The sequence below is a fragment of the Callorhinchus milii genome, unplaced genomic scaffold (assembly GCF_018977255.1).
Source record: "Callorhinchus milii isolate IMCB2004 unplaced genomic scaffold, IMCB_Cmil_1.0 Scaffold20, whole genome shotgun sequence".
Classification (NCBI taxonomy): Eukaryota; Metazoa; Chordata; class Chondrichthyes; order Chimaeriformes; family Callorhinchidae; genus Callorhinchus; species Callorhinchus milii.
The window spans coordinates 11,758,806-11,774,843 of NW_024704761.1; the positions used below are offsets into that span (position 1 = coordinate 11,758,806).

Below are 16,038 nucleotides of genomic sequence, written 5' to 3' on the forward strand. Positions count from 1 at the left end.
CCACTATTACAGGTGAAGCCTCAGCTTTGACAACAAAGCCTATTGCAGTGTGGGTTAGGTCCAGAATGTCAATCATTGATTCTACCATTTCCACTAAATTGTCATATCCAACGCGTTTTGTTTTCAAACGTTGTTCAAATTTCTTTTTGTAAATCCCAGGCATTTGTTTTAAACAGATGCCTTCAGGATAACAACTAAGAAGTGTAAAGAGCTCACCCTGTAGTTTAGCAATGTGGAACAGAAGAGTCTGTTTTCAGAAGGATTTAGCTTGAATACAGGCTTAAAAATACTGGTTTGAAAGTATTTTAAATAAAAAACATTGCATAGAAAAGCTCAGCCTCCCACAATGAACTTCATATATTTTTCTGCAGGCTAATACTCCTTGCTTTCTATATCTGACAATTTTGACCTCAAAAGAATCTATGGAGTAGACAATTTCTGACATGTACTAAACAGCAAACCCATCACACTTCTAATCATCTGCATTGTCACACAATTTGTTTTTGCCTCAATCCTTCTGCCTTGCCTCCTCTTTCTTTGTCTTTAGATCATACCACATTCTCCCAGCACTGCACTGGAAAGTTGGATTATATGAGTCCTGTAGCTCAGTGGTTAGAGCACTCGCTTTGCAAGTGAGAGACCTGAGTTCAATTCCAGTCAGGGCGAAACCTTGGGCAAGTTTCCTTACTCCACACAGAGCCTAATAATAATCCCTCCAAAAAACCCAAAACAATAATAAATTGGTCATTTTCAATCTACGACTGTTTGTGGGACATTGCTGTGCGCAATTGGCTGCCGCGTTCGCCCACAAATATACAGTCAATTCACTTTACAGTATATTCTGTGAAGCGCTTTGGGACGTCCTCCCGACGTGAAAAGCGCTATATCAAATGCAAGGATTATTATTATTATTATTATTATTATGAGTTTCAAGATCCAGTGTGGGTCTTGAACCCACAACTTTGTGATTCAGAAGCCAGGGTAGTGCTATCAACTGTACCAGGCTGATGCACAATATTATAATGTTTTCCCTGCCTCCAGTGACTGTTATGCCCTTCCAAGTCCTGCCAATGAGCGAGGTTAGCTGTGCTGTCATCAGCAGTGCCCTGGAGTATTGTAGACCCACCTGGCTCAGGAACTGGACTACCAAATCCGCCAGAGGGCTGACTCAATTCCGACATACCATTGCCAAACACCTTGGAGCCAGTTCAGCTTACCTCCCTGCCAAAGAGGATAGTCACTAGTTGGGTCGTTCAACATCCGACAAGTTCGAGTTTGAGCCCTCACTTGGTGGATGGCCAGATATTAAACCAATGCCTACCACATGCATCAGACTGTCAGAAGAATGTTGAAAATAAGATTCAAACACTGCTTTTATAACATAAAGTATGTCAGATTTGATATTTGAATAGATTATATTACCTTTTGACTGATATTGTAGATCCAGTGAATAAGTTGGTTGACTTTGAATCTGAGCTTCTTTTTGCACTAAAGGCTGTATCGCAGACAAGGAGATAGTGGCGTTCAGATTTTTGATGGTTTTGCTCTTTAGTACGTGTACCAGTGAAGAATTAGCTTTGACAACAATCCCTCTTTCAGTGTGGGTTCGGTCCAGAATATCATCCATTGATATTGCCATTTCCTCTAAACTGTCAAATCCATAGCGTTTTGCTTTCAAACGTTGATTAAATTTCTTCCTGTAAATCCCGGTTATTTGGTTTAAACGGATGCCTCCAGGATAACAACTAAGAAGTGTTAGGAGCTCACCCCGTAGTTTATCAATATCATACACTGGAAGAGAAGGATATGTTTTCAGAAAGGATGTAGCTTGAATACAGGCTTGAAATATCAGTTTTAAAGTATCCTAACTATTTCAAAGTAAAAAAAAACATTGCACAGAAAAACTCAGTCTCTAACATAAAATTTTATATATTTCCCTGCAGGCTAATACTGCATTCCATCTTTCTTTCTATACCCGACACTCCGGCCTTGACAGAATCTATGAAAAAGACAATTTCTGACATTTACACATACTAAACAGTAAAACCATCACACTTCTTACCCTCTGCATTGTAGCACAAAAAACTACAAACGCAATCCCTCTACCTTATCCCTCTTTACCTGTCTTCAGATTGAACCTCCCTCTTTTCCTGACTTAGCATCAACGGATTCAGTCTGTTAAGTGTTTCGAGACTCTACCCCGTGTGAATATATATGCAAGTTGTTGTAAAATTGACGTTGGCATAGAGTTAGGGAAGGGATTTGCCATGGTTCCCACTCCTGAATGCAATATGATGATTGTATGAGATGGTCCAAATTTGTCAAAGTTAGGCGAGGACAGAGTCAGAATTAGGCCTTCTTGATTTCTCCTACCATTAGAAAGTGCCAGATATTCACTTTGAAATTTGCCGATGGCAATGCCATGATCATGATCTCACTATTAAAAGTCCATGTCTTACTATTTGTGAATAGACAAAAGTTGCTAGCTCCCTACCTTGAGCCGGCTTTTGGAATTGAGATGTTGTGAGCTGTGGCAATTTCTCCAATTCACAGTCTGATGAACGTCTGAATATTTTGGATTCCTTCTTGCCCGTTGTCTTTATAATGCAATTGCGTCCATCAAAATGCAAGATTAAAACATCATTCATTGCTTCCAACAGGTCCATTAGGGAGCTGAACCCATAAGCTGACGGTTTTAATGGTACCATGTGTGTCTGTTCATAGAGACTGGGAAGCTGAGACAGTAGAAGCCCTTCAGGATAACAGCGGCACAATTGAAATATTTGACATTGCAGCAAATCCATTTCGTAAACTGCAAACAAAACCAAAAAGTTATTTGTATAGTCTAATGTATACAAATAGTTCCAGCTCTACTATACACCATCAATTCGGGAATTATTACTATTCTGGCTGATGATGAGTTCCTGATGAGCCTTGACTTCTTTCTGTTAAATGTTCAACAAAATTAAAATCATCTTGTTTGGATCTCACCTCTGGTTCCAACTCCATCCTGGCTTCTTGCTTAAGTTTAATGGGTGCACAATCCTGCCATTCTGCTAGAATCTCTAGCTCTGCCTCATATCCCACATCTAGGCCAGGGCTAAGAGATGTTCCATCTCTGTAACACTGCGCATTTACCTCATATGAGGATAGATTTCTTCAATGCTCTCCTACCAGCCTTCCAGCTCCATCCCCACAAGTTCCAATTCCAATATAGCTTGTACACTATTCAGCACTAGCCTCTGCACACTTATTACTCCCATCAGTCTCCACTGGTTCCCAGTAGCCCACTCTTTAAGATGGTTTGGGCTATTGGAAGCTGCAGAGATGATTTACTAGGACGATACAAAGGATAGATGGTTTGACCCACGTGCAGAACAGAAGGAACTGGGCTATTTTCACTGGAACAGAAAAGGTTGGTGACCTGAGAGTTCTCTAAAACTAGGAGGGGGTTGAAAGAGACTGTATTTCCAATGGTCGGTGAGTCAGTGACTAGACAGCATCAATTTAAGATTACTATAGGAGCAAAGGAGATTAGGAGGAATGTTTTTGGAGTTCTTAGGATGTTTTACAGTTGTTAAGATTTTTTCCTAGAGTATGAGCCATACTCTAGGAAAAAATCTATATTAACTTTCAAGAGGCAACAAGACAGATGGGACTTGCGCTTACAAAGAGCTAGCAGACACAATAGGCCTTCTTCTATGTTGCAAAACTCGATGATCCTTGCTCTGACCTTTAAATCCCTCCACTCTCCCGATTTTAATCTTACTCATTTCTCCAGTCACCGCACCATGTGAAACTTTCCTTCAGTCTCTTCTCCTCCCCTCTACCCCTCCACCCCCACCAATCATATATGTCATTCATTCTATGTGACAGGAGTAATACAAGTGCACATTGTTTTAGCTGTTGTTAGCAATCCATTTAATACTGAGCAAAACCAGCCACAGGCAGCTCCACTGGCACAAACATACAGGAATTAGCCCCTAGTTGCCATTCAAACACCACACGAAGATGTTTACATCCAAATTAAATATGTTTTTTAAAATTGGGTAAGTTTTAGTGGTCAGGATAACAATGCATGGAGTGGGGGGCATTGGCAGGACACGCTATGCATGATGAGGTGAGGCTACACGACAGGGCAAGGGAGGGCTCGTGAGGGAAGGTAGGAGTATGAGAGGGGGTGAGGAGAGGGTATGAGAAGGGGTGAGAGGAGAGTGTGAGAGGGGGTGAGGAGAGGGTATGAGAGGGGGTGAGGAGAGGGGTGAGGGGAGGGGGTGAGAGAGGGTGAGGAGAGGAGGTGAGGGGAGGGGGTGAGGAGAGGGGTGAGGGGAGGGTATGAGAGAGGGTGAGGAGAGGGGGTGAGGGGAGGGGGTGAGAGAGGGTGAGGAGAGGAGGTGAGGGGAGGGGGTGAGGAGAGGGTGAGGAGAGGGGGTGAGGGGAGGGGGTGAGGAGAGGGGGTGAGGAGAGTGGGTGAGGGGAGGGTATGAGAGGGAGTGAGGGAGGGTAAGAGAAAGGGTGAGGGGAGGGGGTGAGGGGAGGGTATGAGAGGGTATGAGAGGGGGTGAGAGGGGGTGAGGGGAGGAGGTGAGGAGAGGGGGTGAGGGGAGGAGGTGAGGAGAGGGTATGAGAGGGGGTGAGGGGAGGAGGTGAGGGGAGGAGGGGAGGAGAGGGTATGAGAGGGGGTGAGGGAAGGGGGTGAGGGGAGGAGGTGATGGGAGAGAAAAATGCTATAAGGGGAATCTCCGCCAAAACCTGGTATTTGACGCTGAAAATCCCGTAAATTGGCCGCGAGGCGACCGCCTGCACTGGTTCCCGCTTCTCTCCGACCGCCAACCGCCGATCCGCGCGAGCGCTCGCTGCCGAATGGACGCTCCGCCAGCGTGGGCACGCAGCACGTACAGCTCCCGCCCCGCCCCCCGCCCCCGCGGCGCCCACTGCCTCCGCCCCGCCCCCTGCCCCCGCCCCGCCCACTGCCCCCGCGGCGCCCACTGCCCCCGCCCCCTGCCCCCGCCCCGCCCACTGCCCCCGCCCCGCCCACTGCCCCCGCCCCGCCCACTGCCCCCCGCCCGCCCACTGCCCCCCACCCCGCCCACTGCCCCCGCCCCACCCCCTGCCCCCGCCCCACCCCCTGCCCCCGCCCACTGCCCCCGCGGCATCCACGACTCCCCGCCCCGCCCACTGCCCTCGCCCCGCCCCTGCCCCCGCGGCGCCCCCCGCCCCACCCCCTGCCCCCGCCCCCTGCCCCCGCCCCGCCCCCTGCCCCCGCCCCGTCCACTGCCCCCACCCCACCCACTGCCCCCGCCCCGCCCCCTGCCCCCATCCCAATTTTTTGGGAAGGACCAGTTTGCTGGGCTATGGGTGGAGAGTGGAGGAGTGGGGTTGATCAGGGCTATGGGGAGAGAGCGGGGGAGTGGGGTTGACCAGGGCTATGGGGAGAGAGCGGGGGAGTGGGGTTGATCAGGGCTATGGGGAGAGAGCGGGGAGTGGGGTTGATCAGGGCTATGGGAGAGAGCGGGGGAGTGGGGTTGATCAGGGCTATGGGGAGAGAGTGGGGGAGTGGGGTTGATCAGGGCTATGGGGAGAGAGCGGGGGAGTGGGGTTGATCAGGGCTATGGGGAGAGAGCGGGGGAGTGGGGTTGATCAGGGCTATGGGGAGAGAGCGGGGGAGTGGGGTTGATCAGGGCTATGGGGAGAGAGAGCGGGGAGTGGGGTTGATCAGGGCTATGGGGAGAGAGCGGGGGAGTGGGGTTGATCAGGGCTATGGGGAGAGAGCGGGGAGTGGGGTTATCAGAGCTATGGGGAGAGAGCGGGGAGTGGGGTTGATCAGGGCTATGGGTGGAGAGCGGGGGAGTGGGGTTGATCAGGGCTATGGGGAGAGAGTGGGGGAGTGGGGCTGATCAGGGCTATGGGGAGAGAGCGGGGGAGTGGGGTTGATCAGAGCTATGGGGAGAGAGTGGGGGAGTGGGGTTGATCAGGGCTATGGGGAGAGAGCGGGGAGTGGGGTTGATCAGGGCTATGGGGAGAGAGCGGGGAGTGGGGTTGATCAGGGCTATGGGGAGAGAGTGGGGGAGTGGGGTTGATCAGGGCTATGGGGAGAGAGCGGGGAGTGGGGTTATCAGAGCTATGGGGAGAGAGCGGGGAGTGGGGTTGATTTGGAAAAAAAGCTTTAAATGAAAGAGCGGCACAGACACGATGGCCGGAATGGCCTCCTGTGTTGGATGATTCTATGATTCTGTGATTCTACTTTGTGGATTTTTCCAATGAATCTTCTCTTTGCTTATCTGATCCCTCGTGTTGAGCGATGACTTGCAACGATAAGACAAGTGAAGGCGCTTCATTCGTGAGATAAGTTGTGTCATAGCGGTCCCGATTGAGGTAGATTATATTTTAAATGGGATTAAAAAAAGTAAACCCAGAATGGTATTTGAGGGTGTGCCGAGACAGAACGAGAGCCGCTGCAGACTTCACGGATTATGATCTGGACCAATAGAAGAGTGGAGACATATTTGGCAAAAAAATTGTGGCGCGCTTTGAGGTCTTGTGGGAAATTGCAGAGGCCTTCGTTAAATTTTGTTTTGCGGGGGCATTGCGGGGGTTGATTGGTGCTACTGAGGTACATTTTACTGCTGCATTTTTTCACTTTATTGATTAAAAACTAAACATAAGGAACTAACACATCAGATTTTTGCAAAAAAAATTAATTACTTCTTTAACGAAAATGGGAGGGGTGGGGGGTGCGGCAACACCAGCAAGGCTTCAGGAGATCACCACCTCCTGCTTCTCACGGCCGGCACTGTACACAGACACAGAGACCCAAAGAGAGACACACACGCACACTCAGAGACATAGAGAGCGACACACACTCAGAGACAGACACACGCACACTCAGAGACATAGAGAGCGACACACACTCAGAGACAGACACACGCACACTCAGAGATATGGAGAGCGACACACACTCAGAGACAGACACACACACACACTCAGTGTTAGAATATGATATATGTAATGAAATTACATCAAATTATAAACGTTAAATTGTTAATCTTGCTTACATTAATCAAAATGGAAAATAATACCATTTTGTACCCAAACCATCACAAACATCTGTTAATAACACAAAGGTGTTTCCCTCACCTAAGAGGAAACGGTCAGCATGAAAGGTTGAAGTAAGACAATCACTGGCCTTGGGGAGGAGGACTATCACGCACTGATAATTGACAAATATAGTCAAACAAGTTATTGTGTTGTCGAAATTGCCCAGTTCCTGAGTAAAGCAAGAATAACAATATGCTTGACCCTTGCCCAGAGGCAAAATGTGTATGCGGTCAGTATGCATGATAGTGGGTTGAATGAACAGAGAGGCGTAAAACATATCATGGGTAAGATGGGAAAGATATAAAGTCGAACGGTTGCTGGCTTACTGCAGCAGAGTCAGCAAGGAACCAGGCATTCAGAGGGCGAGGGCCAAAGCAAGCTGATTGCTCAAAAAACGGTAGTATATGTTTTGACACAAGCGGTTATGATGGAATATTGGGGAGGGGGACGAGGGGGGTCTTCTCCCTTGCGGTGCCTCGTATCAGACAGCTCCCTAGAGCAGAACTGTCGGCAGCACCTTTGTCTGAGATGCTGGAGGGCTCCTTACCCAGTTTAAAGTCCTGGTATGTTAGCCTCCCACTCCGACTGCTGTCGTAGCTGCGGAAGAGTTGTATCACCCTCTGGTGGCGAGTCCTCAGCCAGTCGTCCATGCGATCCAGGAAGACATCATACTCCGCCCTGTCGGCCTGGAGGAGCCGGCACTCCCTCTCCAGGGTTTCCTTATTAAAAAAACACAGCAGACCAGACTTCAGACTCATTATTGTCCTCACCCCACCCTACCTCTTCAAATATGCCAACAGTCTCTTCCCACCCCCTTTGGTGCCCATATCCGTCATGATAAAGCACTCCGAGACATTATTCTATTTGACCGACGCTGTATGCACAAGTTGTTGAAATACTGTATCTCTTATAACCGCGGTCACTAAGCCTACTGGAGACATGGCTGATTTTACCAGTTTCTTTTCTTCCTTTGATAACTTGTATTTTATCCTTTTTCCCCTCGTTCTTCCCTTTGCTGGGACTCCGTGGTCAGCAGAGGTAACTTTCTTCTCTGTCTCACCCATGTGTGAGCCTCTGGCTTTCCCGGCAGCATCAAGGTCAGACGTGTGGCCTCTGAAAATTTTCGAATATTAAAAACAAACTTACATTCGGCACTGACAGCGCCTTTCACCTCGGGAGGGCATCTCAAAGCACTACACAGGATTGATTGTAAAGTGTAGTGACTGTGGGTTGTGTAGCCCAATGCTGTGGTCCAATTTGCGCACAGCTTTACTTTTCAATCCCATTTAAAATGCTATAACCTCTACAAGGTCACCTCTGAGACATACATAATATTGCATTTCACCCACAAAATATACGGTCAATTAACTTTACAGTCTATTCTGTGAAGCGCTTTGAGACGTCTCGAAGACGTGATAAGGCTCTGTATCAATTGCAAGGATTATTATTATTATGAATATTATCTTCTGGCAGATTTGTTGAGTTCTGATCCCACTACATTAAAAATCAAGCTGATATCTTGGGATCGTAGTTGAGCTCTTAGATGGGACTCAAAGTCCTCACCTTCTGAACCAGAGCCACGACTGAGGCAGAGTGACACCTGGACTGATCGCAGCTCAGAGCACAGGATCAAGGAACCTTGCAGTGCAGAAGGAGGCCATTCGGCCGTTTCTTTGGAAGAGCTACCCAATCGGTCCCACTACCCCACTCTTTCTCCATATCCTTCCGATTTTTCCTTTTCAAGTACTTGTCTAATTCCCTTTTAAAACTTGTTATTGAATCGGTTTCCACCATCCTTACAGGCAGTGCATTCCAGACCGTAACAACTCTCTGTGTAAAAAAAAGTCTCCTTATCTGCCCTCCTTATCTGTTTTTTTTGCCAATTATCTTGAATCTATGTGCCCTTTTACTGACTCACCTATCTCTACATTTCCGCATTCAACTCACCTTCTCCTTTTCAATTTCTTTGCATATCTGGTATGTAATCAGATAATCAGACCTTAATTTGAAAATCAGTGACTGGGGCTGATCTCAGGTTGCTCAGGATACCGTTGCTGGGAGTTCAGACGCAAACAACAAAATAGTGAGGTAACCCTGTCACTTTAATCATTAGTGCAACTGTACTTGGAATAATGCCGTGCAGTTCTGGTTACCACAATACAAAAGGGATATTACAGTGATTGAAAGGATAAATAGGAGAGCAAAAAAAATGATTGAGGGGATGGAGCGAGGGAGCCTATGAGGAGTGATTTGGTAACTGGGCATGTTCACACTGGAGAAGAGAAGGCTGAGTGGCGATAAGATTACAGTCTCCAAGATTCTAAAAGGAACTATGATAAGTTGTTTCATCTTGGACCAAACAGTAAAACCAGACTACACGGATTTGCGATTGAAATTCAGAACGAATCTGCGGACACACAACTTCAGTAAGCGAGTAGTAAACAGGCTCTCTAGGGAGATGGTGGAAGCTGAAAGTGTTGATTCTTTCAAGAGCAAATTAGATCGAATTTTGTTAGGAAATGATATTTTGATATACGGTATATAGTTTGGGACATGGCAATGTGCATGTCACTGCTAGGATAGTGGAAGGCAAACTGGATGGACCTTGGTCTTTTGCCTAGCAAATTCTTGGATTCTTATGAAAGATACAATATGGGATTCAATATAAAAATAGTCTCTTGATTTTCAGATGACATTGAGTTCAAGAAGGGTAGGTCTTTTGAGGAGATGACAGCCCAAATTGACTGAGAAGCTAAATAAATGCAAGCTACTGCATACAGGATTCAAGAATAGGAAACACAAGTACCCCATGAATAAGCAGAACTTGCCAAGAGTGAAGCTGTGGAGTCCTGTAGCTCAGTGGTTAGAGCACTCGTTTTGCAAGCGAGAGACCTGAGTTCAATTCCAGGCAGAGGGCGAAACCTTGGGCAAGTTTCCTTACTCCACACAGAGCCTAATAATAATCCCTCCAATATGTGTCATCAGTTGTTTTACCACCAACCTTGTGCCATTGCATAGCTTGTGTATCTAGATAGCTGGTGTATCTAGATTCCTGCATGGATGATTATTCTATATTCTTCTGCAGTCATCCTTTCATTGCAGACTTGAACGTATGTGTTACTGTTGTGAAGCATGTCTTGCACATCTAGTATGATGCTTCCTTCAATCCAAGAACATTGCTTCCATTTGGTCTTCTCGGTTCTTCATGAAAATGATCTGTAAGAATTTTGGCGACTCATTAGGCAAAGGGTTTAGAGATCCCAATAAGTGATAGACTTGGCCTTGCACTTTAAATCCCCAGAGGCGCAGCACGGGGAGTCGGCACGCCCACCAGTTGTAACTGCAGTGCAAAACACAAAACTGCCATACGTGTGTGATGAGTTTGTTTAGGTCATAGCTCATCAACAATAGAAGATCCCCGAAAAAAATATGCCCATGACGCTGTTGGGAAATTCAAATCCCATTTTATATGGATACCGTCTTCTCCCAACAGTCCCCACCTTGAGGCCGAAAGACTACATCTTGAGTCCCCACCTCATACTATCTACTCAGCCACCGAGCTAGATCTTCTCGGTCTGGCCGCTTCTTTAAATCATGGATTAACCGTCGAACTAATATCAAAGTAGGGCACAGGGTTAATCTTTCCTCGTCCCAATGACATGCATAGTATCCTTGGTGTTGGGCATAGGTATTTGGGAACCGGAGGATCCAGAGCGGATAACCTTGTTTGTCAAGATGAGGAGTGATAATAAAAAGCGTCCCCACTTGACCGAATTTAAACACTTGCCATATCCTTCCTATCTCATCCGGTTTTAACCACAGATAGAGCAGAAAACAAAACTTTAACTGTTGGAAGATAGAGCTCATCCATATTTCCCTTAAACATCAATTCATCCACGTCCCACGTCATACCCGGTAAAATTATATTACATTGTATTGATACAGTTTGTCCATTTCACCTCTGTGACTTGATTGTTAATATAGGGTCAGGTCCACTTTTGACCTTGTATACAATAGTTATTTGCTCCCGACGATGATAGTGGAAACGTTTTTTCTGTTACGATTCCATGAGCATGGTATCTGCAAATGTAGTGTTGGGGAGCCTTTTCGGTACATTTGTGCAAAGGTGAATTCAGGCCAATTCAGTCCTCCCTGCTGCTGCTTTGATCGATACCTGATTAAAAGTTCGACCATGTACCTGTTCATGTGCCATGGCTGTATATGTGTTATTCTGATACCACAGTATCGTAAATGATTCCATCGGCATCTGAAAGTGGGCCTGGATCAGTTAACGGCATCCCAATGGGGCTTTATGAGACTCAGTCACGGTATCACTGTCGGACATGTCTTAGGAGGCTGATCCAGGAGGTCGGCTGAATTACTGTTATCATGTGCAGGTGTATTGCCAGAATCATCGCCCAATTCCACCTGACAATCTTGGTGCTGTAAATCAAGAGTATTATCTGTTAGATTAGCAGCTTTGATCTGATTTATATGATGCCATTTGCACCTCTTATTCCTCTCATGCTGTATTAAATACACCGAGGCACTGATCTATTATGGAAATCGGACCCTCCCATTTTGTTCCTTTTTCCCATAATTATGGTATCACCAATTTAGTATTCACATACTGTGACTTGCTTGTCAAAGTATTGCTTCATCTGTTTATGTGATTTACCAGTGGTTTGTGCCACAAATTCATTGGTAATCTGAATTTGTTCCATCATTTGTTCTACCCAAGCCTCTGTTACGGCACCCTGTAAATTAGGATTTCCTTCTGGTGAGGCTCTGTTGGGATATAGGGATTCCCCTATAATCATTTAGAATAGAACAAGATTTTTATATACATTCTTTTAAGATATGTTTAATTAATTGTATTAACAGGTCAAAATGGCCGCCAAATTAGCTTTCTTACTAACGGAATGTGGCACAGGCTGGAACCACTGTACCCGTTATCTCTACTCTCTCCAGATGCAGAGTCCTAAGTGTTATTGTAACCTTGGGTACCAGCCAGAAATGGAAAGAAAAAGGTCTGCAAAACATCATGTGCCAGGCCTAGGAAGGAGTAGACTTCCCAATAGGCCAGTCCCAAATAACATCATTATAGACAAGACAATGGAGACTCACCTTATCAACACCGTCAGGCCAGTGGTTGATTTGGATGAGTACGTGCAGGACAAGTTGTGAGAGGGAAGAAGGTATCTGGTAAGAGTTCAGAAAAGAGTATAATTAGTGAAAAGAGAGAGAGAGAAGTCAGTTGAGCCTGACTGGCAGGAGGGGAGCGAGAGAGATACACCAGCGAAACCAGGGCGAGCGCGTGATGACAGCCAAGAAATTTTCTTCCACTCTTGTTCTACGCGGATTACCTGGTAGTATGTTCTTCTTTACACACTATTTAGCTCACTGTCTTATAATAAAAGAATTATTGCGCCATCTTGGATTGTCGGGTCATATTTCGAACTCTTGGGATCGGAAATCCCAACATCAGGGGATGTAGGGGTGTTAATAGATCCCCTGGCAGGCACATTATTCTGCCAGTACTGGCTTGGTATAGAGATATCCCCGCTGTGGAATGAGGAGTCGATCTAATTGCCATGAGGCACATGGGTAGCATTTGTGCCCATTTAGTGGGGTGATCTGCACAATACTTTTTCAATAGAGTTTTTAAGGTTCTATTATTTCTTTCCACTGTACCTGATGATCGGGGGTGGAAAGCCACATGTAACTTGTGTTTAATCCCCATCAATTGAGTTAATTGTTCAAAATTTTTCCCAGTAAAATGTGATCCCTGATCACTATCCAGGCCGACAGGTTCTCCCCACCTGCAGATCACCTCATGCAACACAATACGCACTGCACTGAGGGCAGTAGCAGCATGAACAGGGAAAGCCTCTATCCGTTTACTAAACCTGTCGATAATGACTTATAAGCACCTGCTGTGTTAGTAAGGCGACCGATGAAATCAACCTGGATGTGCGTCCAAGACCCGAAGAACAAGGAGCAGATTGTAATAAACCACGGTTGACTTTAGGACCAGGGTTGTTCTAGGCATACGAGGTATCAATTTACCCTTTGAGATATGTCAACACCCACAGTAGGCCACCACACAGAGCTAAGTACTTTTGCAATACTGGATGAGGCGGCAGAATGTCCTCCACCAGGGTGATTGTGGAAGAGCTGGAAGAAGATCTAGTGGGATGAAATAGAATGGGTTTAGAATTGGGAAGTCAGTGTGAATGAGTGTAGGATCCACAACCCTTGAGGTGGGAGGTGGAGCTTTATAGCCATCGGTATGCCACTGTATGCCATCACGATAGGGAACAGAGGTCATCTGGAGCGATGGGAGGTCTGTGCTGGTACGTTCAGTTACAATTGAACATTGGGATCAAATGGGGGAATCCATCGAATGGCCGTTTGTGCTGCTTCTTCCGCAGCTCGATCAGCTGGATTATTACCAGCATACATGGTGGTAAAGGAGTGTGCCTTTACCTTACCAATATGGAGAGGTGTAGTTTGTACAATGTATAAGGGGTTTATTATCTGCAGATCAAAAATCCCTAGAGGCGTAAAGCAGGAGTAAAATAACGATGTTAACCCTGTACGCACTGTCAGACTAAATGTTAGTTGGTTGATTTACTGTGTGGGTAACTGCAGTATATAATGCAAGATCGGCATAGTGACCGGAGTGAGGCACACGTGTCAATTTGAGTGTTTCTTGTGGCAGAAATACAGCAAAACCAGTTTACTGCACTCTGTGTATATAGTAGGATGAGCCATCCATCGGCTGTGGATCCTCAACTGGTGTTTTGAGGGAGTCTTCGATACCGGGTGCTGAGGAAATTGAAGTAAGGGCCGGGGACAAGTGTGTTCATCTCCGAAATAATGCAACATTTGAGAAATGAGCGTAGTTTGTCTCGGTGTGATTTCAATGTTTCGATCAACCAACAACAGCATCCAGTGATTAAGTCTTTGTGAGGAGACGAGGGTATCATCATGCTTCATCACAAGCCTGATGTGATGCCCACAAATATACGGTCAATTCACTTTACAGCATATTCTGTGAAGCGTTTGAGACGTCGAGAAGACGTGAAATCCGCTATATCAAATGCAAGAATTATTATTATTATTATATTATCAGGAGATTGAGCGGAGTGTGTGGGGAGTGAAGTAATATCTTCTGTAAGCCGGTAATATAGGTGAAATGTTTAATCGCCCAGCAAGTAGCAAGAAGATGACGTTCACAAGGGTCATACTGTTGTTCTACACCGGTAAGAAGTCTGGATGCAAGAGCAATAGGCAGAATCTGTTGAATCTGTTGTTGGGCGAGCACAGCGGTAAGGCTGATGTCCGTAGCTGCTACCTCTAGATGAAACGGAGCAGCGGGGTCTGGCGAGATAGTAACCTCGCCTGCATAATAACCTGTTTTAAAACGCCATAACCGCATTAGTGTGTTCATCTGTTTATCGCTTGGGTATATCATCGTCGTTTATCCCTGATAAAATTGTACAGGGGTTTAGCCATATCTGCGAACTGAGGAATAAACGATCTCTGGTACCCCACGAGTCCCAGAAATGATCGGTGTGCCGTTTCTGTTCGAGGAAGCGGTAATCTCTGAATAACGGCCACTTTAGGTGCATTGGGTGACTGCCCTTTCTCGAATAAAGTAACTCCTAAAAAGTTCACAGAGGATTGGAGCAGCTGGATCTTTCGGGGGTTAATCTTAATCCTGCCGCTTGTAATCTAGCAAGCACTTCGGTTAAAAGAGTGAGGTGTTGTTGTCTTGTTTCTGTTGCTATAAGTATGTCATCTACATACTGGAGAATAGCTGAGTCATTCGAAGTATGGTATCCCCGTAGCATATTTACCATACGTTTATGGATGATAGTAGGGGAATTGTGAAATCCCTGAGGAAGACACGTGCAAGTGTATTGCCGTCCGTCAAATGCAAATTTGTACTGATCAGATAATTTCAGGAACTTGGCGCTATCAAGTGTGGAGAAGAATTTGGACTTAGGAGATATTTAGGATAAACTATTAGTAATTTCGCTGACCACTGGGAAACATGCTGGGGTAACAGAATTTAATTTAAGCTAATGGTTAATCTCCAACTACCATCAGGTTTCTTGACAGGCCAAATGGGAGAATTAGTAGTGCAGGTGCCTTCTCGTATAACACCTTGTTCTAGTAAGTTAATAGCAGCTTGTACAAAAGTGTGACTTTCGATCGGAATGAGGTACAGTTTCGTGGGGGAACCATTGATTTCTTCCACCTCTATTGAACCGCCCACAATCGTACTTGTGTTTAGCCATTGCCATATTGTAACCAGTAATAAGCTGTGGAAGCTCGGGATCGGAACGCCTCGGGGGCTTTAATCAGCGACACGGGGGAACACATCCAAAACAACAAGATAGATTGCTAAGCGTTGACACTTTGTTTGAGTCGAATCATGATGAACCCGGGGAGAGGTTGGGCCCCACAGACACGAGTTAGTATAATCCACAATCATTCCATAACGAGTCAAAATATCAGAACCAAGTAAACCTCGCTTCATGGGCATTTTAACCGCAGCGGGACCGATGTATACAGATGTATTTTTAAGCCGTGCACCAACTTGATGTGATCCGTTAAAGCCTCGAAGTAAGTATGATTCCCCTGTGGATCCGTGAAAAGATTTAGGTTCATCGGTATGAAATAAAGTATGAGTAGATCCGGTATCGACCAGTAAAGTCTGCCTGGCGCCCCCTCGACTTTTATGGTGATAAATAGATGATTGTGAAAGGGGCATAGGTATAAGCCGGATATGGGAAGAAAGGGTTAAATCCGGTTTCTTGTAATGTGGTGCGGGGTGGGGGGGGTGGAGACCTCGAGCTTTTTAACCGTTTGTTTCTGTTCCTCGTATCCCCTTTTCTCAGCGTAAGCCAAACCCACTATGCCCCACTT

The 16,038-nt window shown here is 46.0% G+C and overlaps 1 protein-coding gene and 1 long non-coding RNA gene across 2 annotated transcripts in view; both read right to left on the minus strand.

Moving 5' to 3' along the window:
* The window catches only part of wu:fj29h11 (protein NO VEIN), a 50,741-nt gene extending 47,991 nt beyond the window's left edge, over nt 1–2,750 (minus strand). The window contains exons 1-2 of the mRNA XM_007888880.2: nt 2,495–2,750; nt 1,423–1,791 (exon numbers count right to left, since the gene is read on the minus strand). Of these exons, the coding sequence (XP_007887071.1) occupies nt 1,423–1,791; nt 2,495–2,708 (583 nt within the window). The 5' untranslated portion in view covers nt 2,709–2,750. The remainder of the gene's footprint in view (nt 1–1,422; nt 1,792–2,494) is intronic.
* A 7,530-nt stretch (nt 2,751–10,280) lies between these two features.
* Nucleotides 10,281–13,206, minus strand: LOC121850491. Its single transcript, XR_006085611.1, has 4 exons — nt 13,168–13,206; nt 12,226–12,300; nt 11,297–11,541; nt 10,281–10,314 (listed from the first exon to the last, which is right to left on the minus strand). It is a non-coding gene; the product is annotated as an uncharacterized LOC121850491 (long non-coding RNA).
* Between the last annotated feature and the right edge of the window lie 2,832 nt (nt 13,207–16,038).